We start from the raw sequence: 26,723 nt of genomic DNA, 5'->3' as shown, positions 1-26,723 counted from the left end.
CCTACTAAATAACAACAATTACTGTGATTGCATTTCTTGGGCACTTTTTAGGATCTTGAGCCTGAACCTTCCCAAAGCCCCGCTACACACTGTTTAGAACTCTGCTAGTATTAAACTGATGGCAGTTGGCAGAGATTCACTACTCAGTGAAGATCCCCTGGAGAAGGAAATGGCGACCCACTCCAGTCTTCTTGCTTGAAGAATCCCATGGACAGAGCAGCCTGGCAGGCTGCAGTCCATGGGGTCCCAAAGAGTCAGACATGACTAAGAGGCTTAGCACTAATTACTTACTATATGTGGGCCCTAACCTAAGTGTTTCACAGGATTCTTACTCCTTTCACCCTATTTAAGTAGCAAAAAAAGTTAACATCTCTAACCGGCTTTGCTGGGTGAGTCCCCTGGGACTCTGAATATGCCAAGGCTGTACCTCTTTCTAAGACACACCTGCCTTTCCACAGTTGGAACTGTGATCTTATAGACAGCCTCCTGGTCCCTCTTGGCAGGAAGCATGGGGCAGAGCAGGTCCCCAAGGACAGACCGCTTCCCTACCTCCGGCCTTGGCAGTGCGTGCGGACCAGGGACCCAGGGCGGCCAGAGTCCGTGCATTTCCTGCGGCCTCTTGGAATCTCTAGCGGGCGGCGAGCACTTCGACGAGCCCTCCCCACGCAGAGGGCGGATCCGACCCTGGAGCCCGCCCGCCCTCGGGGGCCTTCGGTCCAGCTGGGACCGCGCGCGCTCCGCCTGGCTCCTCCAGCCCCGCCCTCCCCGCGCCTCCGCCCGGACCACGCGCCGCTCCGCTCGCAGATGGGCAGTGCCGCGTGCTCCCTGGCCAGGCGGAGGGACAGCCAGGCCGCCCCGCCCTGGCCCAGTGATTGATCAGAAACGGTTACTGAGCCTCTTAATGGTTTACTTGGATGGGAATTAATTCTAAGATGGATAAATAATGCATTGAGGTTTACGTGGTCCAAGGCAAGCCGTCGGTCCGGAGCCGGGAGAGGCAGCCGAGGGAGCCTTGCTGGTGACGCCAGCGGCCATGGGGGCCGGAGCGGGGCATGGGGGGCAACTGGGCGAGAGGAAGAGAAAAGGGAAGTGGATGACAGCATGATCAACCCAGCGATCCCGTCCAGGTGGCGGCAGGAAGATGCTGAGCCCAAAGATCAGGCAAGCCAGGAGGGGTAAGTACGACTTCCTGCGGCCGATCTGGGCACAGTGTGGTGAGTCTGTTGGCAGATGGGCGCGGATACTCGGCTGGCTGCATGCTGTGGTCACATGGGGCGGGCGTTCCGGAGGCATCTTGGTGACAGACAGCCCCTAATAGGGAGGCTCCTGGGGTCTGTGGGGGTCAGACCTGATACTGTCAGAGGGAGATGGCCAGTTTAGCGCCCCGGTGGGCGTGCAGGTTTGAGCTCACTTTCCACGTTTTACAGGGTCCCTGGCTTGCTCAAAGTGATGAGGTGACAACTTTGGAAAAACTTTATTTATTTATTACTAAAAGGGAAATGGCTGAATGCTTAAGATCTGCCCTAGCTGCTAAGGCAAAAGTAGCTGTCATTAGGAAAGGCAATGCCCTGACTTCTCCAGACAGTCAGGTCCCAACCACAGCTGGGCTGCAGAAAGCAACTCCTCAGGCAGGCAGGCAGGGACTCTGTCGAGGAGAACTCCCAGAAAGCAGCAGGGTCTGGAGTTGCTGGTGTTGGGGGAGTGGATCCAGAGATAAGTAAGGGATGCAGGTGAGCCTTGAGGGGTGATCTGCAGCACTGGGCTAGCACCCCAGCCAGCATGTGGCCCTGCAGAATGGCCTGGGGCCCCAGGACAGGTCTTGGGGCTCAGAACAGCATCTGCCTGGACAGCAACTTCTAGGCCAGTGCAAGTGTCATGTTAGATGACAGCATCCTGTTTTAAGAAAAATAGAATGTGTCTTTTCATGTGACCAGCATTTGTGGAGGGCTGAACCTTCCTTGTGAGTAAGGAGCATGAGGAGAGTGGTTTGGAAGTAGGTGGAGCTTCTGCCCAGGGAACTTGGAACCAGTACTTGTCTCACCCAGTGTTTGTATATTGGAGGCAGGGATCCTCTGGGCTTTCGTGAGTTCACAGGCACACACCCATCTCATTAGCACACTGCAGGCATTTGGATGACTTTCCTGGGCAGGCTGGCCCTCTAGAGCATAGTTAGAACCATCAGGATCCCTCCATGGGATGCTTGGAATGGGCTGTCACCTGTGGCCCCAGTGGGCAAAGGAGGGCTGTGCATGGCTCTGATCAGGGGTAGGGGTACAGCCTGGTAACAATGCAACAGGTGGACCAGGCCAGGCCCCTTAAGAGAGCTTGGGTCTCCTCTCCCCTTCCTGGCTAGCATACTGGCCACACATGGCTATTGAGCACTTGACATGTGATTAATCTAAACTGAGAAAAATACGCAGAAGATTTTGATGACTTGGGGGGGAAAGAATGTAAATATCTCAATGATTATTTTGCATTGATCACCTGATGAAGTGACAATACTTGGATATATTGGGTTAAATAAAAGTTTGATTGGAATTCAGTCACCTGTTTTTTCTTTTACTTGCTTTGCATGTTGTTCCTAGAACATTTATAATTACATATGTGGCTGACATTATGTTTCTGTTGGATGGGGCTGGTTTAGGAAAAAACCAGTGCTTTGCAAACGGCTCTCAGGAAGCCTGCCTTTGAAATCTCAGTCTTCCTAGAAACATTTGTTCTGGGTTGGTGGTTCTGAACCAGGAACTCTTTTGCCCTCTGGGGAATGTTTGTTGATGTCTGGAGACATTTTGGCTGTTCCAGCTAAGGGATGCTACTGGCATCCAGTAGATATAGGCCAGGGATGCTGCTGAGCATCCTGCAATGCAGAGGACAGCTCCCACAACAAAGAATTCTCTAACTCTAAATGTTAGTAGTGCTCAGACTGAGATACCAGATGACATTATCTTGTAGTGTATGTTAAAAGATAGAGTTTATGGTGCTATATATCAGGCATTTATAAGATAACCACTTACCCATAAAAATGGGCTTCCCTGGTGGTTCAGCTGGTAAAGAATCCACTTGCAATGTGGGAGACGTGGGTTCAAACCCTGGGTTGGAAAGATCCCATAGGAAGGGAACAGCTACCCACTCCACTATTCTGGTCTGGAGAATTCCATGGACTGTATAGTCCATGGGATCACAAAGAGTCAGACACGACTGAGTGAGTTTCACTTACTACCCATAGAAATACTTGATCATAAACCATGACAAGAAGCATTCTAGGGGCATAAGAGCATATACAACAAATGAAGCTTTCAGAGGAACCAAGTGGCGCTTGAGCTGTGAGCTGAAGAATGGTGGGGCTACCTAGGCAAGGGTGGTGGAGGGGGGAGGCCACATTACAGGCAGCGATTGGCACGTGCCAGTGCTGGTGGTGGGGGGAGGGCTGTGCACAGGGTCAACAGGCTGGGCCTGGAGACCAGGTCAAGAGTCAGAGCACGCAGGGACATTTCTGGAGGAATACAGACCAAAATTATATATACATGCCTCTAAGAAATTGGGCTCTGGTAGAACTTCCCTCAAAATTCATCCCCCTTGGCATCTTTTTTTTTTTCTTCATTTATTTTTATTAGTTGGAGGCTAATTACTTTACAATATTGTAGTGGTTTTTGTCATACATTGACATGAATCAGCCATAGAGTTACACGTATTCCCCATCCCGATCCCCCCTCCCATCTCCCTCTCCATCTGATTCCTCTGGGTCTTTCTAGTGCACCAGGCCCGAGCACTTGTCTCATGCATCCAGCCTGGACTAGTGATCTGTTCCACCCTAGATAATATACATGTTTCGATGCTGTTCTCTCGAAACATCCCACCCTTGCCTTCTCCCACAGAGTCCAAAAGTCTGTACATCTGTGTCTCTTTTTCTGTTTTGCATATAGGGTTATCATTACCATCTTTCTAAATTCCATATATATGTGTTAGTATACTGTATTGGTTTTTATCTTTCTGGCTTACTCCACTCTGTATAATGGGCTCCAGTTTCATCCATCTCATTAGAACTGATTCAAATGAATTCTTTTTAATGGCTGAGTAATATTCCATGGTGTATATGTTCCACAGCTTCCTTATCCATTCATCTGCTGATGGGCATCTAGGTTGCTTCCATGTCCTGGCTATTATAAACAGTGCTGCGATGAACATTGGGGTGCACGTGTCTCTTTCAGATCTGGTTTCCTCAGTGTGTATGCCCAGAAGTGGTATTGCTGGGTCATATGGCAGTTCTATTTCCAGTTTTTTAAGAAATCTCCACACTGTTCTCCATAGCAGCTGTACTAGTTTGCATTCCCACCAACAGTGTAAGAGGGTTCCCTTTTCTCCACACCCTCTCCAGCATTTATTGCTTGTAGACTTTTGGATAGCAGCCATCCTGACTGGCGTGTAATGGTACCTCATTGTGGTTTTGATTTGCATTTCTCTGATAGTGAGTGATGTTGAGCATCTTTTCATGTGTTTGTTAGCCATCTGTATGTCTTCTTTGGAGAAATGTCTGTTTAGTTCTTGGGCCCCCTTGGCATCTTTTAGGAGTTGGGCAGGCTTCATGTCATAAACCCTGCCAGCCTATGGGATACAAATCACAGGCCCTGAGATCCACACACTGCCTTGTCCAGGCTGCTCCAGGCAATACATATGCCAGACACGCTTCCGGATTGCACCACTACCTGGTAACAAAGGGTTGACCGAAAAGACCTGGGGTCACCTTCTGGAATAGTTAAGAAAACCAGAAGCCTTGGCTGCTCTGCAATAGGGGCTTCCCAGAAAACCTTCCCCAAGGTCAATTGGCTGTTAACTTCCTGGCAGGTCCCCATCCAGGCCAGCTCTGATACTGCTGCACAGAGCGCCATCACCCTAAAAACATCCTTGTGTCTCCATCCCAGGGAGGAGGAGCTGTCAGGATTGAGAACCTCCCAGGAAAAACCCTACTATCACTTTGCTACTTGCTAAGTTGCTTCAGTCGTGTCCAACTCTGTGAAACCCTATGGACTGTAGCCTACCAGGCTTCTCTGTCCATGGGATTCTCCAGGCAAAAATACTGGGGTAGGTCGCCATGCCATCCTCCAGGGATCTTTCTGACCCAAGGATTGAACCCGGGTCTCTTATGTCTCCTGCGTTGGCAGGTGGGTTCTTTACCACTAGGACCACCTGGTACTTACCCACATGTAAAACTAAGTTTGCTCAATAATCGGAGCTCTATTTCCAAGAAGTAGTTAGAGGCAGGTGAGCAGATGTTGTACACACACACAGAAGAGGACAATGATAATTCACAAAAGTAGGGAGGCACCCAAACCAGCAGGAAATGTCTCAAAAGAGCCTATAAATTCAAACAGTGTGCTTGCTTTTAAGCACATCATATAATTCAGACTGATTCAGGAAAGTGGTCCAGATTGGTTGGTATCAGCTCATACTGGCCATCAATACCGTGATTCTAGCTTGCCATTGCCTGCTTAGGACCAGCTCAGACTCACCCTAGCTTATCATGGCCTGTGGAAGCCAGACGAGGCCATTTGGACCCAGGTGCAGTTGGCTCTACCTCACTTAGCTCCTGCCTATCTCCTAGGGTCCTGTTCAGGGAGCCTTTCCTGATGCCATGCCTGGCAAGCTCTAACTCCGCTGAGATTTGTTGTCATATTTCCAGAGTGGGAACAGAAGAGACCATCACCCCACCCCTGCCAGTTTTCCTAGAGGAAAAACAGGATAAACTCACCAAAAAAATCCATGAATTTATCACAGATACAGTGGAGCAAGTCACAAATGCATGTGTTCTGTGACACTGTAAAAATTGCCTTTTATATTTTTTAAGATAGATAACAGAAATATAAGATAGGCACCCTCTCCCTGTGAGTTTCCAGGGTGAGGGAAGGCAGCGGAGCCCCAGGCTGTACCCTCACGCCCACTCCAGACTCTGTGAGTGCTCTGCCCTCTGTGCACCCACCACTCACACAGCCCCCAGGAGGTAGTCAGAACAAAGCTGCAGAATACTAGACCCTAATGCTACCCCAGCTCCCTGGGATTGCTCTCTTTCCTGAAATCCCACTGACACAGGGCCTGCTTCTTCAAAGATTTGTGTGTCCCCGGTTTTGATTGAGGCCTCTTCTGTGCCCATTAGCACTGCCCCAAATAAAGATTGATTGATTTGGCCTTGCTGTGTTTCACAAGGATAAGGTATGGGAGGCAGCCATGGCTTTTACCTCCCAAAGAGCTCTTGACTCTGCTTGTCTCAGTCTCCTGTTATTATCCTCTCCCAGCCATCATCATTTCTAACCTGTGGCAGTAATACTCTGCCTCACCCCCACCCACTCCCATCCATTCTCCACTCCAAAGCCAGAGCCATCTTTTCAAATTTAAATTCACAGGGTACCCACCACCAGGCTCCTCCTCCAGCCCCAACTCACAGGAAGACCTCTCTTATAGTCTAGCCACTGGCCAAACCTCCAGCCTCCTCTCACTCTCCAAGCTCCAGCCACACTGGCCTTCCCATTCCTCAATGTGTTCCATGGGCCTCCTACCACAGGGCCAGAGCACCCTCTTTCCCCAGCTGGAATGCCTCCTTCTCTCTGTCAGCCTGTCTATCTGTCTTTCTCTCTCTCACACACACACACACACACCCACACACACTTCTTAACTCCCATTCTCCCTCCAGTTCTCAGCTCAAGTGTTGCCAGCCAAATGCTGCTACAACCCCGGTCTAAACCGGGTCCTCTGCTCTGGGCCCTCCTTTCCTTTGTAGCACTTGTCTTGAGTTGTAGGTGTACACTCCTCAGTGTGACTATTTGGTGAATAACAGTCACCCCACTAGACTTTGCACTCCAGGAGAGCAGGGCCCATTTCTGTGTTTAGGTATCATTATACACTAATGCCAGCCATCTGGTAGGTACTCAATACATATATGGTGAATAAATGAATGTGTGAGTAGATGAGTGAGTGAGTGAACTAATATCAGAGAAATCATTAGCCTAGGAGGCTGAAGCACTGTCTCTGGACCTAACTGGTCCAGGTCCTTAGGAAAATCACCCTCCTTTGATTGATTTATATGTTGCAAATATTTTCCCAATTTGTCTCTTGCCCTTAATTTTTATATCAGGGTCTTTTTTCCCAGACATACGCACGTTCTTAATTATTATGTCATCAACCTATCAATATTTCCTTTTAGAGTTTCTGCCTTTGTTTAAAATATTTCAAAATAAAATTGATGTTGCTATTAAGGAGGCTCCTTCTTTTAAAGGAAATCTTTAGCCTGATGAGCACAGCTCCAGCAGCCTGAGCCATCTTCCTTCGAAGAAGTATCAATGTCTTAGAAGCGTTGAAGAATGTGCAGAGCCTGGTCAATACTTTGGGGATGGAGAGAAAAAGCTCTATGAGTGAGATGAACTACTTTTACTGGCCTTATTTTTCTTGATTTTCCCTGAAGAAAACAAACCTACGGTTATTGTGTGCCTTCCGTGCTCCAGGCATTTTTATTGTACTTATTTAATTCTCATGACTATACTATGATGAAGCACCATTATTCCCATTTTAACAGATGTGCAAGGAGAATTGTGGATACCCTGCCAACAAGTGTTGGAATTCATATCTGTCCAGTACTGAGGCATATGCCCTCTCCCTAACCCAACACAGGGATTCACACTATCCAAACACCACTGCAGGTGGCCCTGCTGTCCCCAGGAGAGCTATAAATTCTTTGAGTAATGAAATGTGGTGTGATTTTTAAGAAGATTCCCACTACCTATGAATACATGGAAAGTAGATTCAAACAACTGTTAGAATATTTAAGGTTGAATTATTGATATGTAGTAGAATACTAAGCAAATTAAAAGGCAAGGCAATTATGAACTCCAGGGAAAACAAAAAGTGGTTCATGAAATATTATAGTATACTGCATAGCTCAACTGGGACTAGCAATTACATAGTAGTAATAATGCAAATTCTGCATATTGATCAAACTAAAAATACACTGTAACTATACTGGGAGGATGGAGTGGGTACTTACGTGTGATGGGGTGGAAGAGTGAAATAAATGAAATCCTCATCTTTCATAGTTAGAAGTCAATAGGTAGTATTTAAAATGGAAGAAATATCAAGAAACTATTTGACACAAAATAGAGAACTCAGAAGTAAATCCATGCATGTGTGGTCAATTAATTTACAACAAAGGAGCCAGCAATATACAATGGGCAGTACATGAGAAGGACAGTCTCTTCAATAAATGGTGTTGGGCAAAGTGGACAGTCACAAGCAAAAGAATGAAACTCGACCCTTTTACTATACACAAAAACCAACCTAGAAGACTTGAACATTAAATCTTGATACCATAAAATTCCTAGAAGAAAATATATGGGGTAATCTCTTTGACATCAGTGGTGACAGTCATTTTTCAGATTAGACACAAAAAGCAAAAGACACAAAAGCAAAAATAAACAAATGGGGCTGCATCAAACTAAAAAGCTTCTACACAGAAAAGGCAAAACCCCATAAAATGAAAAAGAAACCTACGGAATAGGAGAAAATATCTGCAAATCATAGATCCAATAAGGGGCTAATATCCAAAATATACAAATAACTCCTACAACTCAATAGCAAAAAAAATCCCAACAGACTGAAACATGGGCAGAAGAACTGAATAGACATTTTTGCAAAGAATATATACAAATGGGCAAGAGGTACATGAAAAGGTGCTCACAGCACTCATCGTCAGGGAAATGCAAATCAAAAACCATGTTGAGATAGCACCTCACAACCGTTAGAATGGCTATTATCCATAGACAAGAAGTAACAATATTGGCAAGAATGTGAAGAAAAGGAAGTTCTGGTATACTGAATGTAAATTGGTGCAGTCACTATGGAAAACAATATGGTGGTTCCTCAAAAAATTAAAAATAGAGCTACCATGTGACCCAGCAATTCCATTTCTGGGCTTGTATCTGAAAGAAATGAAAATAGGATCTCAAGAGATATCTGCATTCCCTTGTGGTAGGATTTCCTTCTCTTTCCTCCTGCCTCTCCTCACAGATACCAGCTGATGGGAAAACTGAGTTCTCCCCATGGAAGATGCCCAGAGTATATAACCAGCACTCTTAGACACTTAGGATCTAAGGCACTGCTAGATGCTGGGCTCCAGGAGCTCCAGAAAGGATTTCTGTCCCCACAGAACTGAAGACTTGGCCATAAACTTCATGTTTGCAGGTGGAAATAAATGATTTATTTGCAAGACAGGCCTGAGCAGGATTAGACCTAGGCTGGGAGGGCTGCCTTGGGCTCCTCTCAACCAAGACAGCCAGGAACCTGCCCTGACTGCTGAAATCATCAACAGCCTCAATGATTACTTAACCAAGGGTGGAGAATGTATTGATCTAAGCTAATGGCCCATAGGCAGGCAGAAATGAAATTTATAATCAATACTGAATTACATCAACTCCACCGATCTCCAGCTCCTGGTGAATGGCTTGCTAATCTGAACAGGAGCAGAGGCAGCAAACCTAGGGCAGCTGCTCCCAGACAAGGTTTGGAAGAGGGGAGACAGCCTCTGAAAGAGGGGAGACAGTCTCCCAAGGCCTCAGCCTGTAGCAATGAGAGACAATACTAACCCCCATTCATCCATTCAGTGCATCTCTGCAGCACACGTTCAGAGTGCCATTTACTTCTTCCTCACCACAGTTTAGGAAGTGGGTAAGATTTGTATTTTGTTCCCATTTTATCTGGAAATCTGGGACTCCGAGTGGCTAAAGAGCCTCCAAATGCTGTGTCCCTTCCACAACCTCAGTTAGCCTCTCCCCTCCCACTGCCAAACTAGGAAAAGGGCATTCTGTTTCCTGCTTCTACTTGCTGCTTCTCTGATAACAGGAATGGCCCTTTAACCGTGCCCTTTAACGTCTCATCATGTGCAAACAGGTCATGGGCAGTAGAAATCCTGCTGTCAGGTTTCTTCTAGGCTAAGATCGTCTCTAGAGGCACATAGTCTCTTGGGTTTGATCTTGCCCATCTTCTTTGAACTTGAAGATTCCTGTTTCATGTCCATTCATGCTTTCAACAAGCATTTAGTGAGACACTCTATGCTACATTCTAGGGATCAGTCATGAGAAGGGCACCCTCTCTGGCCATTAGAAGCTCACAAATCAAAACAGCATAGACAGGCACTTGTCTGGCCATAGGTGTGTGCCCTCTGTGGTCACGTCATAATGGATGGCAGGCAAGACCCTGCTTTGGGAACCTACTAGATGAGTCCTTACACAGTAGGAAACAGCTGCACTGATGCTTCAAGAGTGACAGGGCTCATCAGGGTGGTAAGCAACGGAGGTACAGGGATCTGGCACAAAATGGCCTTTGTGGGGACCAGTCATTGATCTGGAAAGAGCAGAGTGTGTGCTATGAGTGGGAAGTCAATCTGGAGACCTGGATGCTCACTGACTCACAGAGGTCTTGTCATCTTCCCAACTTCTTACCCATGTTGTGACAGCTAAACAGCATCTTTAAAGGAGATGCAGGAAGAGGGACCCTGCCATGGGATGATGGTTGGAGATCCAGTCTGTGGATGGAGGTTAGAGGAGATCCATAAGGCTTGTCTTCCTCAAGGATTAATGAAAGGATATTTCATTAGTGTTAGTGGGAAGAGCTTAGGGTTTGATCTGTTCTAAGGCAGGAACATGGGTCCATGAGAGTCAATGTTAAAAGCTTGGGAGCCAGACTTCCTGGGTTTAACCCCATGCCCTCTCATCCTGCATGTCTTCCTGCTCCCTCTGCTGAGCACATCCTTTTATCCCACAGCCTTCCATAGTGTAGGGGAGAAAAAACTTTCCCTCTACCCTTTTAAGCTATGTACCTGAGGACTGCTAATTAAAATGATAAAAGATTAACAGGAGAAAAAGCATATAAATTTTATTGATTATTTTAAGTGTGTGAGGGAGTGCTTCATAGAAAAGGGGCAGCTAAACCCAGGGGCATACACTGTGGGAGGGTGACTGGGAAAAGTATGACAGGTAAGGGTGGTTTAGTGAGGTTCATTATGCAGGCTGAAGTCACCTCTTCAAGATAAGAATCTCATTCTTCTCTTCCTGGTATGGGAGTGGCAAGGCACCTTTATTCAGTAAGGGAAATTTATGCCCTGTTTTTAGGCAGAAAGGGAGAGGGAAAGAGCTCCCGCTGTGTACTCTTTCTCAGTTGCCTTCAGCTCAAAATAATCAATATGCCAAGGTAGCATATTTTGGGGTGGTGATCCCCTCTAATGGCTCACTCTGTTCTTTCATCCAGTTTCCGTCCCACCTCTGGCCTCCCAGCCTGACTTCCATGCATCTGCCTCTCACTTCCCGTTATACTTGCCGAGATGACAGAGTCTTGAATTTGGGTGTCTCTGTTCCCCCTTTCCTTCTGCCAGGGCAGGTTTGTGCCTTTTATCTCCACACCCTAGTGGTTCACACAAGGTGGACACTCAGGAGGCCCCATAAGCTCCGAGAATGGATAAGTGAGGACTGAGCCCAGCTGAACCTGTGGGTGCACACCGTGTGGAAGTGAGGGTCAAGCATTTGGGGGGCCTCCCGCACCCCCTCACTGAAGACCAGCACCAGCTGAATCAAGAGACAGACCCAGGAAGAGCCAAGGAAAATAACTGTTAAGAATGTGATCTTTTAAATTGATGTTTTTAAAGCATTAAAATCATCATTATGGGGGAAATAATCCAAACTTTCTAGAACCTCCTCATAGTTATATTAGAATTAATACTTCTTACTTTGGGGGGCTAGTTTTCCTCCTCGTTCTTCACCTTCCAGGCCCCGAAGTGAGACCCATTAAGGGAGCCTTGCTGGTTCTCTAGACCCCTCAGGTGGAGAGCTTAGCAAAGAACAGATGACCAAGTGGAGCCCAGAAAGAAGCTAAGTAACAGGTTTAAAAAAAAAAAAATTAAGGTAGAGAGCACTCAGGAACCGTCCTGTAATAAATCATCTGAGGCTCTCAGGACAACTGGGAACCTCACGAGGCCCCCTTGCCCTTGGTGGCAAATTGCATTAACTTTATGAAACCGTCTCGTCTGCCCCCCTCCGGAGCGCCCCTTCCATTACCTCACCTCTCTCTTCTCCATCAATCTTTCGGCCTCGATACTTACCCTTTAAATCAATTCAGCTCTGAGAGCTGTCTTGCTATTTCCACAGCCCGGCTTTAAAATCCCATTGACTTTTATAAATCAATTGTGTTTTAGTTCAAGTGCAGCCACGCCTCCATGCTCTCGGGGCCGCGCTAGGAGAGCTACAGATGGAAAAAGAGGGCGCTGATGCCCTGGCAGCTGCGGAGGCCGGTGCTGCCACAGCCTCGTCAGAAGGCCCTGAAAACACCAATGTGTGCCTGGCGTGGATCTCATAAAGAGGCCCTGAGCTGAGGACTGTCTGCAGCAGTTTCTTGAAGAGGTGTTCCCAAGGGACACCAGTGAGGGGATGGGGGAGCAGGACCAACTAGGAAGCGGAGGTCCAAATTGGGCTGCAAAGCCCAGTTAAGGCGGGTATCAGCCTGAGCCCCTGGGGAGCTTTGAATGTGAATTGTGCCTCTTATGCCTCCTAGAAGTTTCAAACAAGACTGCAGGGGTCCCACACCCAGGAGTCTTTGGCCGAGGGCTGGGGAGTGAGGGAGGGGTGTAAATTCCTGGGCACTTCTGGTTCTCTCAGTGCCTGCTCAGAATGGCCCCAATGACCCAAGGACAGTCTCTAAAACAGGCCAGCAGCCCTGAAAAATCACCCAGGGAAAGCTGTTGGAAATAAGGGGGCATAAAAACAGGGACAAGGAATCAAGGGAATTTGAGCAGAGCTCTGACGTGATCCACTGGGTCAGGTATCTTGCGCGTATTCCCAGCCATTTCCAAGATGCGGCAGTTGCCAGGTACTCCTGTGGCAACACTAGGGGAGTGAGTGACTCACACACTCTCTGAGCCTCTCTCTTACGTGAAATGGGATGGAGCACGAAGGCTGGAGTAGCAGGCCCACCGGAGGGGCTCACCTACAGAGGGTCCCTCTGACCTGATCCTGTGGAAGGTCTGCAGATGAGCCAGAAGCACTTCCACGAAGGATCGTCTGTTCGGCCTGGAAATTCTGAGTAGGCGGAGCCTAGGCATCTGTTTGTGTTGTGGTCCACAGCTTAGTGAGGTGCTTTTTGCAGATAAATATGCATAAACGTTCATCCAACTCATGACATTTTAATTGCTATCTTAGATCTCCTAAGGGGATTCATCTCCCTCTCAAAAGAGCTCTGTCTTTTAAAGTTTTTATTTTAATTCATGTAAGCAATGTACACATTCTTTCCTGTATAAAACTACAATACTACAGTCCCATCCTCTCCTCCATGAGCATAGTCACTGTTACAGGTGTGAGCTGTTCCTTCTATATAAATGCATATACCCACTGAATATATCTTGTGATGTCTTTTGTTTAAAGGGTTGTGTTTTTCTTCCGTTTTTACATAGTTTTATACTTTGTATATTGTTCTGTGATTTGCCCTCTTCTACTGCTATACGAGAATTTAAGTAAATATTAAAGCAGGAAAGGGGAGATGGAAGGGTTGGGGATACATCTTAAGAGTGGCCAGGAAGTCCTCATTGAGAAAATGGCATGTGAGTGAAGAACAAAGGGGCTGAGAGGAAGCCCTGCAGGACCGGGGACAGCGGGGGCAGAGCCGGGCAGCAGGTGCATGGCTGGACGGATTGCACAAGCGATCATGAACCATCCCTGTGAGATGTCCCTCAGATGGCTTAACAGGTGATCCTGGAATCCCAGAGAAGGACCCAGGCAGCAATAAAGACCTGGTCTCATGACAGAATGGAGGGCATCTGGGGCAACCCTGGGCAATAGCGGACTTTCAGGGAGAACAAAAGAAACTGAGGTCAGAACACGTTGGGCAGGTAGTAAGAGACATGTGTGTATCAGGCAGTTTGGCTCTGCAGAGCAAGAGGAAGAGTTTCAGGAAGTGGGTGATCAGTGGTGACTGAGCACCAAAGGATCTTGGAGACTGAGAATCAGAACCAGACTGTTGGATTTGATCAGAGCAGTTTCAGGAGAGCACAGAATCTCCAAATGCAGAGGGTTGGCAGGGGCTGAGGAGTGAAGAAAGAGAGACTGGAACTGTGACAAGCATCAAGAGATGCCTGTCAGTGAGAATAGGTGACAGTGTCAGCCTAACCCAAATGCTGATCTGAGCCAAGAGGTAGCAGATGCCACACCTGTTCCTTCCAAATCGGAGCCCCCTTCTTCTGAGGTGAGTCCAAATACTGCTCATCCTTCAAGGCTTAGCCCAGGTGCTCCTTCTCCAGGCGGCTCTGCTGATGTCTACAGCAGAAAGGTGCCCCTTCATTTAAGTGTCTGCAGCCTGTGCCTGTCCACATGGCCGGTGGTTCTTTCATCTCCACGTGATTGTTCTTTGTGGCTGATTTCCCCTGCTAGCCTAGGGGAGCACAAGCAACTCGGGGTTCTGCCCCATACCTGGAGGAGTTCTGCAGACTTGGAAGGCATGGATGAATGAGTCAGTGGATGAATGATTGTGCTTGTGAGCTGAGGAGCCAGACCCTGAAGTGGGCAGAACGCACCCTCCTCCTCCTCCTCAGGTCATGAACCTGTGCCTGGTCCAGAAGTTCCCCTTGCTTATGGAACCTTAGAATGTCAGAGCTGTTTGACTTGAAATTTCAGCTTAAATGTTTACAGAACCGAATGGCTTGATTCAAGGAAGTGCTGAAGACAGGAACAGTGGTTATTAATAAATAATAACAGCAATTATTTTCCTTTCAAGCTGCTCTATGGGCCTTATAAGTAGTATCTGTGTGATTGAGTGGCTGGAGGACAACCCAGGCTGGCTTGGCAGCCTAAGTAGCATCTATAGCAAGTGCCTCCCTGGTGAGCTGAGGGGAGCAAAGCTGGCCTCTTCTCTCCTCCACAAGATCCCTGCTTCTGCCAAGTAGAGTCGAATCTGTAAATCAACTATACTTCAATTTTAAAAAAAGAGAGTAAGTCAAAGTAGCCCATGATATTTGACAACCATGTTTTACACCCATTACCTGCCTGGCTTGGTGATGAGAGCCACACATGCAGAACTAGATAAGGCATCATGTCCTTCCCTCCCTTCCCCTTCAGTCAAGAGGGACAGAAAGGCAACCACACAGATTATTACCAGTCATGGATCTCATGTCCTGGTAGGGGAGGGAATGACTATCTAGAAGAGATCAGAAGGAAGGTTCTGTGGAGTTGGATCTTGAAGATCACCCTTCCTAGGTGGCTCATTAGGTAAAGAATTTGCCTGCCAATGCGGGAGTTACGGGAGACACAGGTTTGATCCTTGTGTCAGGACAATCCCCTGGAAGAAGAAATGGCAACCCATTCTAGCTTTATTGCCTGGAAAATTCCATGTACAGAGGAGCCTGGCAGGCTACAATCCATGGGGTCACAAAGAGTCGGACACAACTGCGCACAGCACAGCAGTAGCATGCAACCAAAGCCAGGGGTTGAGTAGGCAAGGGATGCAAGAAAGGCCTGGGTTAGTGGGATGGCATGGACAGAGGTCGGCTAGGCTTAGGGAACTGCAGTCACTAGAGTAATGAGAGACGCTTAGGCAGATACATACACACACAGAATTGCAGGTACAGTGCAACAGTTGTGGGTTGTGGGGACCATGCATTCCAATCCCAAGTTAGGATCTATGGTCTAGAGATTACAAATGTGATTACAAGTGTGATTACACTTGGACTCAGAGTTGTTCCTCCAAAGTCCAGGTTGGCCTTCCTAGTGACCCCTGCAGCAATCTCCTTGACATTCTCCAGAGAGAGAGAGAGAAGAGGAGCTCTGCCTGAGACAAGAGTCGGGGAGGTATGGGAGGGGCAAGAGCTCAGTCACGGTGAAAGGCAGTACCAACTCTGGCAGAGTGCTACCCCATGGCATCTGCATGGCAGAAGCGCTCACAGGCCCTCCGAGGCTCTGAGGTAGGAGGACCTTTGTTCTGCCAGGGAGCCATCAACCAGTCACAGCAGGCAAGGGCAGCTGAGGTCCTGCCGGCCAGGCCCAGCCACCAGGATGATCTCAGGGAAGCAGCGAGGGAGTTTGCCAGGTGGGGTGGGGGCTTCTGGGCAATGGTGAGGCCTCCAGAGGAGGGGTGCCATGCAGAATCCAGGGAGGGAGTCTGCTGGGGCCAGCTCCCTTGGGGCCTGAGTGACAGGAGCCCTGTGAGAAGGTGAGGACCTTCCAGTGGGACCCAGATGGTTATGCTTCTTATTTCATCGCTCGTTTCTCTCCACCTATAACAGTGACTGGCACATAGTAGATACTGTATAAATATTAGTTGCTGAATTGACGAGTGAGTCACTGAACTCTTGGAAAGATGGATTGATGGATGGATGAGCAAACCTGGGGAAATGGAGAATCTGGGGTCCCACGGAGGCAGAAGAAACTAACCAGGCAGTAAGCTGTGCACTACCCTAGGTGGATGACCTTTGGCTACAGTGTTGGTGGGCTCCAGCCCTTGCCCCTTTCAACCTGAGGAGGAGGTAGGCCACGCACGATCATGCCCTGCTGGCTGAAGCTCCCATAACAGTGGTTACCGGGCGGCTGGGATAGCAGAGTGGGGCAAGGACTGACCACGGCCTGCCATCGTTTGTGTTCATTATGTGTGTGCTTGACTTCCAGCCCGCTCCAAAAGCCTGGTGATGGGGGAGCAGAGCCGGAGCCCCGGGCGGCCGCCGTGCCCCCGCAGGCTGGGCCCCGTGCTGAAGGTGGGCTGGTTGAAGAAGCAGAGAAGCATCATGAAGAACTGGCAGCAACGCTGGTTCGTGCTGCGCGGGGATCAGCTCTTCTACTACAAGGACAAAGATGAGACCAAGCCCCAGGTGAGAAGCGCACATCCTGTGTCCAGTGGGCATCATGGGGGGCTCCAGGGAGCATGGTTAGCTGTCTCCAGGAGAGGGGAGACGGCAGAGAGAGACCCTCCCATCAGCACCTCCACCCCTCAGGCACCAAGCCCCTGACTCCGCTCAGCATCACATTTCACTGGGATTTCCAAAGTGAGATTTATCCTCAGCTCTCACATTCCTGGGATCACACCTGGCTTTACTGCAACACATCTATAGCTTCAGTCTTTGAAATGTTTCCTTCTTATGCTGATAGAAAGCATCCCTGCATGGCTTTAAAAAAGAACAATCACCCAAAAGGTAGTCCTGTGCTTAAGACTCTGTGCTTCCAAAACAGGGGCCAAGGGTTCAATCCCTGGTCTGGGAACTAAGATCCCACATGTCCTGTGGCATAGCCAGAAAAAAAAAAAAAAAGAATTCTTCTTCATGTCCTTTTCAACCTCTCAGTGCTTCCATGGAGGACACACAGATTCCATTTCTTTGACTGTGCCGGGAAACCCAGGCAAATCTAATGTCACACTGCAGTCTGGCTCATTTTGAAACCCCTGTGTCAGAGGCCTCTGCTCCTCTGGATGGCTTCTGTTTTCACCAGTGCTTTAAGCTCCACCTTTGGTGCTTAACCATCTGCCTTTCCACTCAGTCGCACCAAGTTCCCTCACTCAGAGCCGCCACTGGCCTCATCCATCATGGTGTGTTCCGCTCACAGTCGCCCCATGCAGACATCGTAACCAAGTGCTCTGCAAGTTGCCGACCAAGGTGACTGGGCTTGTGGCGATCAGGCAAGTTAACCCTTGTTATGGGATTCACACAGAGAAAGTAAGTCTGGGAGCTACCCTTGTTTCTCTTGAGGAAAATGGGGAAGAACTTGAAGGACTTCTCCCAAAGAAATGTTGCACCTAGTCATTGATCCAAACTGGAAAGTAAAGTGAGATCACCTTTTGGGGGTCAGGAATCACAGAATTTTGGGAGGTGGGGAATGGGCTCAGTGATGGGCAAGATGGGAGGAGGTGCCTGGGCACAGTGCAGGGTCACTTTGACATCACGGTGAGACAATGGCCCTCTTTTCTCGGAAAAGTCACTCCTCCTCCAGATTTTCTGAGTGTGAAGAAGGATTTGTCGTATCTTTAACACTTCTCCAATACTTGGGATCCTCCCTTAAAAACATGGGGCTCCGAGAATAGACTTATGGACATGGGGAGAGGGGAGGAGAGGGTGAGATGTATGGAGAGAATAACATGGAAACTTACATTACCATATGGAAAATAGATAGCCAACGGGAATTTGCTGTATGGCTCAGGAAACTCAAGCAGGGCTCTGTATCATCCTGGAGGGGTGGGATGGGGAGGGAGATGTGAGGGAGGTTCAAAAGGGAAGGGATATATATATACCTATGGCTGATTCATGTTGAGGTTTGACAGAAAACAACAAAATTCTGTAAAGCAATTATCCTTCAATTAAAAAAATAAATAAATAAATTTTTTTAATGGGGCTTTGAGGGTGGGAAGGAACAGCCCTCATCTCAGAGACCTCAGTGACATTAGTCACCAGCTGCAAGTTAATAACTTTCTGCCTTCACTGTATTTATTCTAGTGGTTAACTTCTGTTTATGGAAAGTCATACTGATTTCCGTTCGTGAGAGTCCTTGCATGTTTTCCTTTCTAAACTATATCTAAGTTTAAAACAAAAACCCTAGTGCAGCAATGTGAGTGTGCTTAATGCTACTAAACTATATGCTTAAAAATTGTTAAGATGGTAAATATGTGTTATGTGCATTTTACACACCCACACAAATAAGTGAAACTTATTTAAGGAAAACTTTTAAATCTTTAACAGTAGAGATGAGAGGTAGGGATGACAAAATTCATGAAGGTGGATCTAAGCTAAAGTTTAGGGAACTCTGATCTCGTTCAACCTCCCAGGCTTTATAAGGAAGGAAAGAGAGGTGGAGTGGACCAAATAGGAACTTTGAACTTGATCTGAATTAGGTCAAGCATGCTAGCTGAATAACTTGAAACAAGTCACTTAAGTTTTTTGTTTGTTTCAGTTTTGTCATTACTAAAGTAGAGACATTATTACCTACCTCACAGAGATACACCAAGGATTAGATTGTAGAACATACACACAGCTGAACACAGATCTTAGCACATGGGATACTTAAGTCTGAGTACCCTTATATAACCTCAGCCCTGCCTCTGCCTTGCTCCCTGCCTCCCCATCCCTGCCACTCAGCCTTCTCCCCAGATCAGGAACCACAACTCTGGCTTGCCCACCATTTTCCTTCTGGCCTCTGCTTTTGTGGTGAAGACCAGCCTCCTTTAATAGCATCTCGACTCTCCTGGCTGTGCTGTTAGTGACATGCGCTTCTGATGATGGTGGCCACCAGTTGCCAGGGTCCCTAGCATGTCAGAGGCCTGCCTGTGGTCCCTACTGTCATCCCCCTCCTGGCTCAGCTCACAGCACCGTCTCCTGGGAGAAATGCACCATGATTCTGGATGAACTCAGTGGACTAAAGTGACATACTGAGGTCACTTAGGCTACGTGTGGACCCCTGCCCCAGGCTTTCCCACATATTCCTCACCATGAGCCTGAGGTGGCCCGTGCCCATCACTGCAGCTCCATAATGAACCTCCACCCCCCAGGTTTCCCAACCTGGACAGTCTTCTCCCTCACCTGTCACCTTTTCCAGAAGTCAATGGCTTCTGGTGGAAACAGTTAATAGAATAGTTAACAGTTAATAGAACATCCCAGTCACCAGCCTGGACACAGAAGGAGCCCTGGGGTGCCACCCAAACTAGACCAGGGCAGCTGTCACAAAGGGAGTAATTGGGTCCCCGAAGGGTGCCAGCATCTCCCAGCCGATGCCAGGGTCATGCCCACGGCTCCTCTTTTGGACTCTCCAGGGTCTCAGTGACCCTGCCAGTCCCTCATGGGGGATTTTTCTTTTCCAGAATCTCCCCTCCCCAACAAAGCCTGACTTTTCTAGCAGCCCCATTGCTCAGGTTCCCAATCTCAAGGAGACTCTTGGTGAAATTTGACTCACTTAGCTTTATAGTATGATCTCAAACCTGCATGCCTTCTGGCAAAACAGCACAGAGATTTCCTTTTAATTGCATGAACTACATGTAATGGACTAATTTTCAATATCTGGTTCCTGGAAAATGGGCCCTGCTCCCTTTTTATAGCGACAGAAGTGCCCAGGAGTGAGCTCCCTCCTAACAGATGGCCTGTTGTCTGTCCAGCAGATATAATTGTGGAGAGGGGGGATGTCCAGCTACCCTTGATGCTGCCCAGAGCACATGTGTGTGATAAGGATCACTCCCAGCCCACATTCTTGTTCTCTCTCCAGAGCCCTATCTCTTCCACTCTGCCCTTCTCACTGGCAAGAAGGTCAGCAGAGAACATAGAGTGCAGAGATGGGGAAAATCCAAGATGGCGGAAGAACTGGCTCAGATGGAAACGCAAATGGAAGAACTAGGCAAAGGTGCTTTAAAACTGAACCTGAAAGTGTGGCCCTGTCCCTCCAGCTTTCCCAAACACTTTTCCATAATAGCTTCCAGCACACAGATCCTACAGTTTTACTAATAGAAGATTCCAGGTCTTTTCCTGTTAAATGGTTTTAGCTTCTGCAAAATGTTTCTTGCACCATGAAAACTCCTGCCACATTCTTTATTGATCAGCCCAGTCCGTTTCCACTGTTTGAGGATTCACTTAAATTTAGTTATCCCCCTTCTTCACTGTGGGTTTCTTGGCTTCAAATAGAGATGGAATAGAATAGAAATGGAAAGTATAACTTCCAAAACATAAGATGGAAAAAATGTAACAATGTTAAATGCCATCAGTTCAACAAATGGACAGAGAATGGAGGGGGCCAGGAAACAAGAGAAAAAGGTAAATAGAAAACAAAAAGTAAATAAATAAGAAAGCAAGGAATAGGAACAAACATTTCAGTTGTCATAATAAATATGAATAGGTCAGATTCATCTGTCTCTTAAAAGACAGAAAGTAGAAGTCTGGCTTTAAAAAAAAAAGAGAAAGTAATAAAATAATAAACATAAAGGTTGCAAAACAAAACCATGAGGGGAAAAGGTGTGCCAGCAAAAAGAAAGCAGATTTAAGAACATCAAAATCAAGTAGAATTCAAGGTGTTAGGGAAAAAAAAGAACAAGGAGAAAATTTCATTATAACATAAATAAAAACCGACTAAGAAAATAGATCAGCTGTGAACTTTTATGCTGTTAGTGACATAGCTTTGAGGGATACATAAACAAAGAAAAAATTCTCATTGTTCTCCATTTTTTTTAAGAAAAAATTAAATTATAGAGACTTACAATAGTGCAAAAGAACAAAAAAAAAACTTAGAAATTAAGAACAAAGTGGTAGTGAGTGAGGGCATGTATGCAAGAGAGAAATCTGTACATGTGGAAATAAAACACACACACACTTTGTAACACTTAAGTTAATAGAAAATCAAAGCTTAAATTCAAGCTTCTAGTCAAGGATGGCAGATTTTAAAACCCCAGAATTCCAGTATAGAGCACTAAACGCATGCTTGTGAAGGTGTGGACGCACCTAGATGGAGACGGCAGGAGAGAGACAGCCGCTAGTGGAGGCTAGACATCAGCTGAGCAGAAGGTGGAGGATTCAACAGACCCTAGTGAGCTCAATTCCAAACCAGCACTACAGAGAGCACAAAACTGCATCTGGTTTGCAATGTCTGGTTGTTGGGGGGTGACGGGGTGGGCCCCTCACCCCTCAGTCAAGACTCAGAACACTGGCAGGACCAATTATCTCTGAAAATGAAGGCAAATGAAGAGCTCCATACAGGACTGATTGAAAGTCACTTTAAAAAGCAGTTAGGTCCCAGATCTCCCGAACCCAGATCTCCCGAACCATCTGGTATAAAGCTGTGACTGCCCTCCTTCATTGGGGTATAACTGGGAAGGACACTGAGGATGCTGGCCTTATTGTTGAGGTGGGAGAAGGTACCCGTCTGGAGCAGGAGGCTCAGATGGAGGTAGACATGCCGACCAGTTACTTAGCTCTTCCACTCTTCATCCCACACTCGGCTCCCAGATCCCAGCAGTCAGGAAGAGCCCTCAGGAAGGAAATGAAGAATTTTCACTGGAAAATCTGATAGGCCAAGAAGAAAAACATAAAACGTATTGACAGTAGGGGTCCCCCATGACACAGCCCAGGCAGATCTCTCTCCTCTCTCTCTCTCCCTTTCAGCCTGCCATGTAAACATCCCCAGCCTTCCCCTCATACAACTTCCAAACAGTTGCTTAGAGCACAATAACTAGTAGAGCTAGTTATGAAGAGCTTTGGGTCACTAGACACTCAAGGGAAGGATCACATATGAAGGTTGGACAGAAACACAGGAAAGGATCAAAATTTAAAAAAAGCAACTTGGATGCAATAAATACTATGCAAGGGGGAGAAAACTTGTATATAAAACTATCTTTGACATCCTCAGAGAGAGACTATAAAGTGGACAGCCAGAACACAAACCAGCTCCCAGAATTGAGAAATAAAATACCAGAAACAAAAACTCAAATGAAAGCTTGGATGGAAAACTTGACATCATCTCTCAGAAAGAAGAACAGAGAGGAAAAGAGGAAAGACGACTCAGCATCTGAGAAGGAGTTCTAGAAACAGAGAAAAAAGGAATCCTTGGAAAAGCTATTCAATTAAGTTAAAATTCCCAGAATGAGAGTGTAAACAGTGGGTGCTGAGTGACGAAACCAAAGGTATTGTGGAGGCTCTGGAAATCACATTGTGGGGGAGTAGGGCTGGGAGGGGAGTTAAATAAAGCAAAAGTTCAAAGTTCCATGCTGGGAATTCCATAGCTAATGCCTAAAAAAATTTTTTACACCGAAGTCATTTACTGATTTCATTTTTGTTTGTTTGTTTTGGCTGCCCTGCAGCATGTGTGATCAAACCTGCACCCCCTGCAGTAGAAGCAGGGTGTCTTAATCACTGGACTGCCAGGGAGCTTCCCAATCCCTAAATTTTAAATCAATACACAGTGATATAAGCATATATTTAGAAATAAACATAAGAAAAGAAAAAACTCACCTAAAAGAGCTGCAAGTGGTGACTAAGATGTGGACAATGGTAGAAGAGGAAGAAATTGCTGCCTTGCAATAAGCCTGGCAGAACTCCTTGATTCTCTAAAACTAGTATGAGATAGAACTTTCACTTAAAAAAATAAGGGAAATAAAGCTAAAATAATTTTGGAATTTTCAGAATATGACTACTACAAATCAAAGCTGTAGGGCAAGACTTTGGGGAGAACATGGAAAATGGGGTGATGATCAAAAAGCTTGAGATTTATTTGTGTTACAGTTGGCCCTTCATATCCGTGGGTTTCACAGCCGTGAACTTAACTGGGATTAAAACTAGTCAGAAAAAAATTTTCCAGAAGTTTCCAAAAAGCAGTACTTGAATTTTCTGTACACTGGGAACTATTTACACAGCATTGACATTGTACTAGAGAGGCTTTCAGAAAGTATATGGGAGGATATGCTTGAGTTCCTGTGTCTCCTGTGTTGGCAGGAGGATTCTTTACCACTGGCGCCATCTGGGAAGTGCCTATATGCAAATACTACACATTTTATATAAGGGACTTGAGAATCCAAGGATTTGGATGACTTCACAGGGGGAGCAGCAGTATGGGAACCCACCCCCAGTACTGAGGGGTGATTGCATTTTAATTTCTCACAGGGAGGATATATTTATTTAAGTCCATATTTTAAAATATTTTAAGTTAAACAAGAAAAGAAAAATGAAAAGCAGAAAAGGAATGCAGCAGGGACACAGCCCCAGACAGTTCTCTTCAGATAACAAGAAAGGGGAGCAGCCTAGAGGTCAGACGATGGGCGCCCCCTTCCAGACAGAGCCTCCAAGCCCAGCCCGCCCCTGCAGAGCTGGCCCTGGCACATTGAAAGTACTTAGAAAATGTGTTTAAAATGAACCTGGGGGAGGGGGACGTGAGTCTGGCAGCTCACACCCAGGGAGGAGCCCTGGGTCTCTGAAGCAGGAGTGCAAGGCTCATTGTGTTGGCAGGAACCCAACCTGCACATGGTACCAAAAACTGCATGTGGAGGGCTGGAGTGCCACACTCAGAAGCTGGATCCTTATTCTGGCAGCACTGAGGGGCTGTGGGCTTTGGGGTCTCAGAATTAGTTTTCGGTGCTCCAAGAGGAAAATCATCTACAACAGCCCAGGCAGGGGTGGGGAGGGTGCCAGGCTGGAGGCAGAAAAACCATCAGATGGGGCTGTTGTCCTTGAAAACTTCCAGGTGTTGAATTAAGGGACTGAGGAACCGTGGAAGCAGCAGAGGACAAAGTGTGGGAGGTGATGCCTGCATCCTGGGGTGGCAGAGTCTCAAATCTACGCCCGGGTGGCTGATGCAGCTGTAGGTTCTAGCAGAGGCAATTTAAACATCACTTTGAGAGCAGGCTAAGCTCTGTTTTGTTTTGTTTTCCAGGAGCATAAGTAATGGGAGGCTCAGCAGTGGGAGAGAAGATTGATTTAAAGTTTGATTTAATTTAGAGTAAAAGCTTGGAATTGGGAGGAAGAGAGACAAGATGGATGGGAAAGCAGATGCACTTCTAGGAGCGGACATTAATACTAGGCGATCAGAAATCTGCAGCCTTTAAGAAAGAGAAAACCTCAAGGGAGGAAAGACACCATCTGACCCAAGAGCTTGAAGGTCACGGGCAGTGTTCCAACAAGCAGCCAGTCACCCCTTTCCTTCAGGCTTTGTTTACCAGCTTGCACGTCAAAGACAAAACCAGTGTTGTCGTGAGCTGGCTCCTTAGGTCCTGGCCCCTGAGAAAGGTGCCTGTGTTGTTTCCATGTTCCCTGTGAGGGAACTGGGGACTGGCATCAGGCCTAGGTTAGTGGGTGTGTTACCATAGCGCCCGAAGTCTGCTTACTGTCTGCCTGTGGAACCTCACAGCTTTGGCTAGTAAGACTCTGCCCTCATCTCAGCTCTATCTGGGGGAAGATTAAGATACCATCAGGCTGGCCTGAGCCACTCTGCTCACAGCAAGTCACAGAGCAAGCTATGTGTCAGACGCTCTTTCACAGCTAGACCTTGTAAGTTCAACTCAGCTGGAGTTGACTCAGTAAACCCTAACTAAGCATCCTTCATCGGTTGTAAACTGTTACTCAAACCAGCCTAGAGGTCATTATTGTTGTTATCATTGTTGCCACTGTTGACATTACTACCAGTATTTTATAAAAGTTTCTTAGCTTCATATCTTCTTCATTCTAGACTGTAAACCTCATTCAAGTGGGACCTCTATCTATCTTTGTTGTTGTTGTTGTTCAGTTGCTAAGTTGTGTCCAACTCTTTGTGGAAGAGCTGGGAGGACCAGAAGGACGGGCTTCCCCGTCCTTCAGTATCTCCCTGAGTTTGCTCAAACTCATGTCCATCGAGTCAGTGATGCCATCCAACCATCTCATCTTCTGTCACCCCCTTCTCCTCTTGTCTACTTACCACTGATCTTTTCCCACCACCTAGCATGGTGTCTGACCCATAACTGATTCAGTAATATTTGATGCTTACATGAATGAATGGAGAAATTAATAAATTGACTGAATGAGTGAACACTCTGATCCAGCCTTGTATTAGATCCTTGGTGGGAAAATATTTCATTGTTCTTGTAAAGTGCTCAATAGGTGGCAAGAAACTTATTTTACTGCCTTCGCTTAATAGAATGTAAGCTCATCACGGTCAGGATTTTGTTTGATTGGTTTTCCCTGTGTCCTCAGTGTCCAGAATGGTGCCTGACTCCTAGCAGATGCTAAATAAATACTTTTTAAATAATTTCATAATTTTTTACTCTAAATTAAATAACATTCATAATTTCCATTGAGACTCATAGCAACCCTACAAGGGCAGATACAATCCATTTCCATTGTGCAGGTGGAGAAAGTGATGCTCAGAAGGGTGGAATGGAGGCTTTCATTCCATGGAAAGAAAACAATATTTGGAATCGGAGAACCTGGGTTCAAATCCCATTTATACCACCTACGAGTTGTAGGTTTGTACAGATCATTGCAGCCTTCTTGCTCCCACATTTGGTGTGATATTCTGGGGCTGCCCTGAGGGTTGGACAAATAGCAGCTGGCAGCTGCAGTGATTGTCAGTGCTGCCTAAACACTCAGAGACAAGATTCCTGTAATCCTTGGAATGGTATCTAAGATAGAAATCCTCCAAGGAGGCTTCTAAAATGAAATGTGAAAACAGGTGACAGATCCTGGAAGCGCGGACCACCTGAATCCATGAGGCTCCCTGAGAGCAACCCTGTATTACCTTTTCCAACTAGGTGTTCAGACCAGTGGGCATCAAGACCATCATGGACACACAGGTGTCTGGACTTCAGTGGATTGTTGAATCCTGCATGACAGAGAATGACAGATTTCTAGATTTTGGCTTACTAGCTAGTAACCAGAGAAGTTATTGCCCTCTCTAAGCCTCAGTTTTCTCTTTGTGAGGTGAGCATACCCACACCTACCTTATAGGGCTGCTATGAAAGTAAGATTATGCCCTAGTGGTGACCTCCGCACCTGGGTGGAACTGTACCCAGTGAAGGTTTAGCAATCACCCAGCTCAGTCAAGCAAGAGAAATCCAGTGGCATGCAGCATGGCCCTGGTCTTGGCCCTGCCTTACTTCATGGGTTTGAATCTAAATGAAAGCTAACACTTACATGTGTATGAGCCCAACGAGAAACAAAATCTCCTTCCTCTCCTCTGCACCTGAGCTGCCCTAGTGATTACTTGATCAATAGAATGAGGCAGAAGTGATGCCATGCAAGT

General features: G+C 46.8%; 1 protein-coding gene across 4 annotated transcripts in view; it reads left to right on the top strand.

Annotated features, from left to right (window-relative positions):
* The first annotated feature begins 782 nt into the window (after positions 1-782).
* The window catches only part of ARHGAP22 (Rho GTPase activating protein 22), a 139,915-nt gene continuing 113,974 nt past the window's right edge, over positions 783-26,723 (top strand). For 2 of the 4 annotated variants that reach the window (XM_065922765.1, XM_065922762.1), the window contains exons 1-2: positions 783-1,175; positions 16,674-16,873. In XM_065922765.1, the coding sequence (XP_065778837.1) occupies positions 1,142-1,175; positions 16,674-16,873 (234 nt within the window). In that variant the 5' untranslated portion in view covers positions 783-1,141. Of the gene's footprint in view, positions 1,176-16,673; positions 16,874-26,723 lie in introns of those variants that run through there. The other 2 variants (XM_065922763.1, XM_065922764.1) reach the window with 2 other exon arrangements.

Source organism: Muntiacus reevesi, chromosome 2 (assembly GCF_963930625.1).
Source record: "Muntiacus reevesi chromosome 2, mMunRee1.1, whole genome shotgun sequence".
Taxonomy (NCBI): domain Eukaryota; kingdom Metazoa; phylum Chordata; class Mammalia; order Artiodactyla; family Cervidae; genus Muntiacus; species Muntiacus reevesi.
The sequence above is the reverse complement of the archived record's forward strand: the minus strand, read 5'-3'. Positions and strand labels throughout refer to the sequence as shown.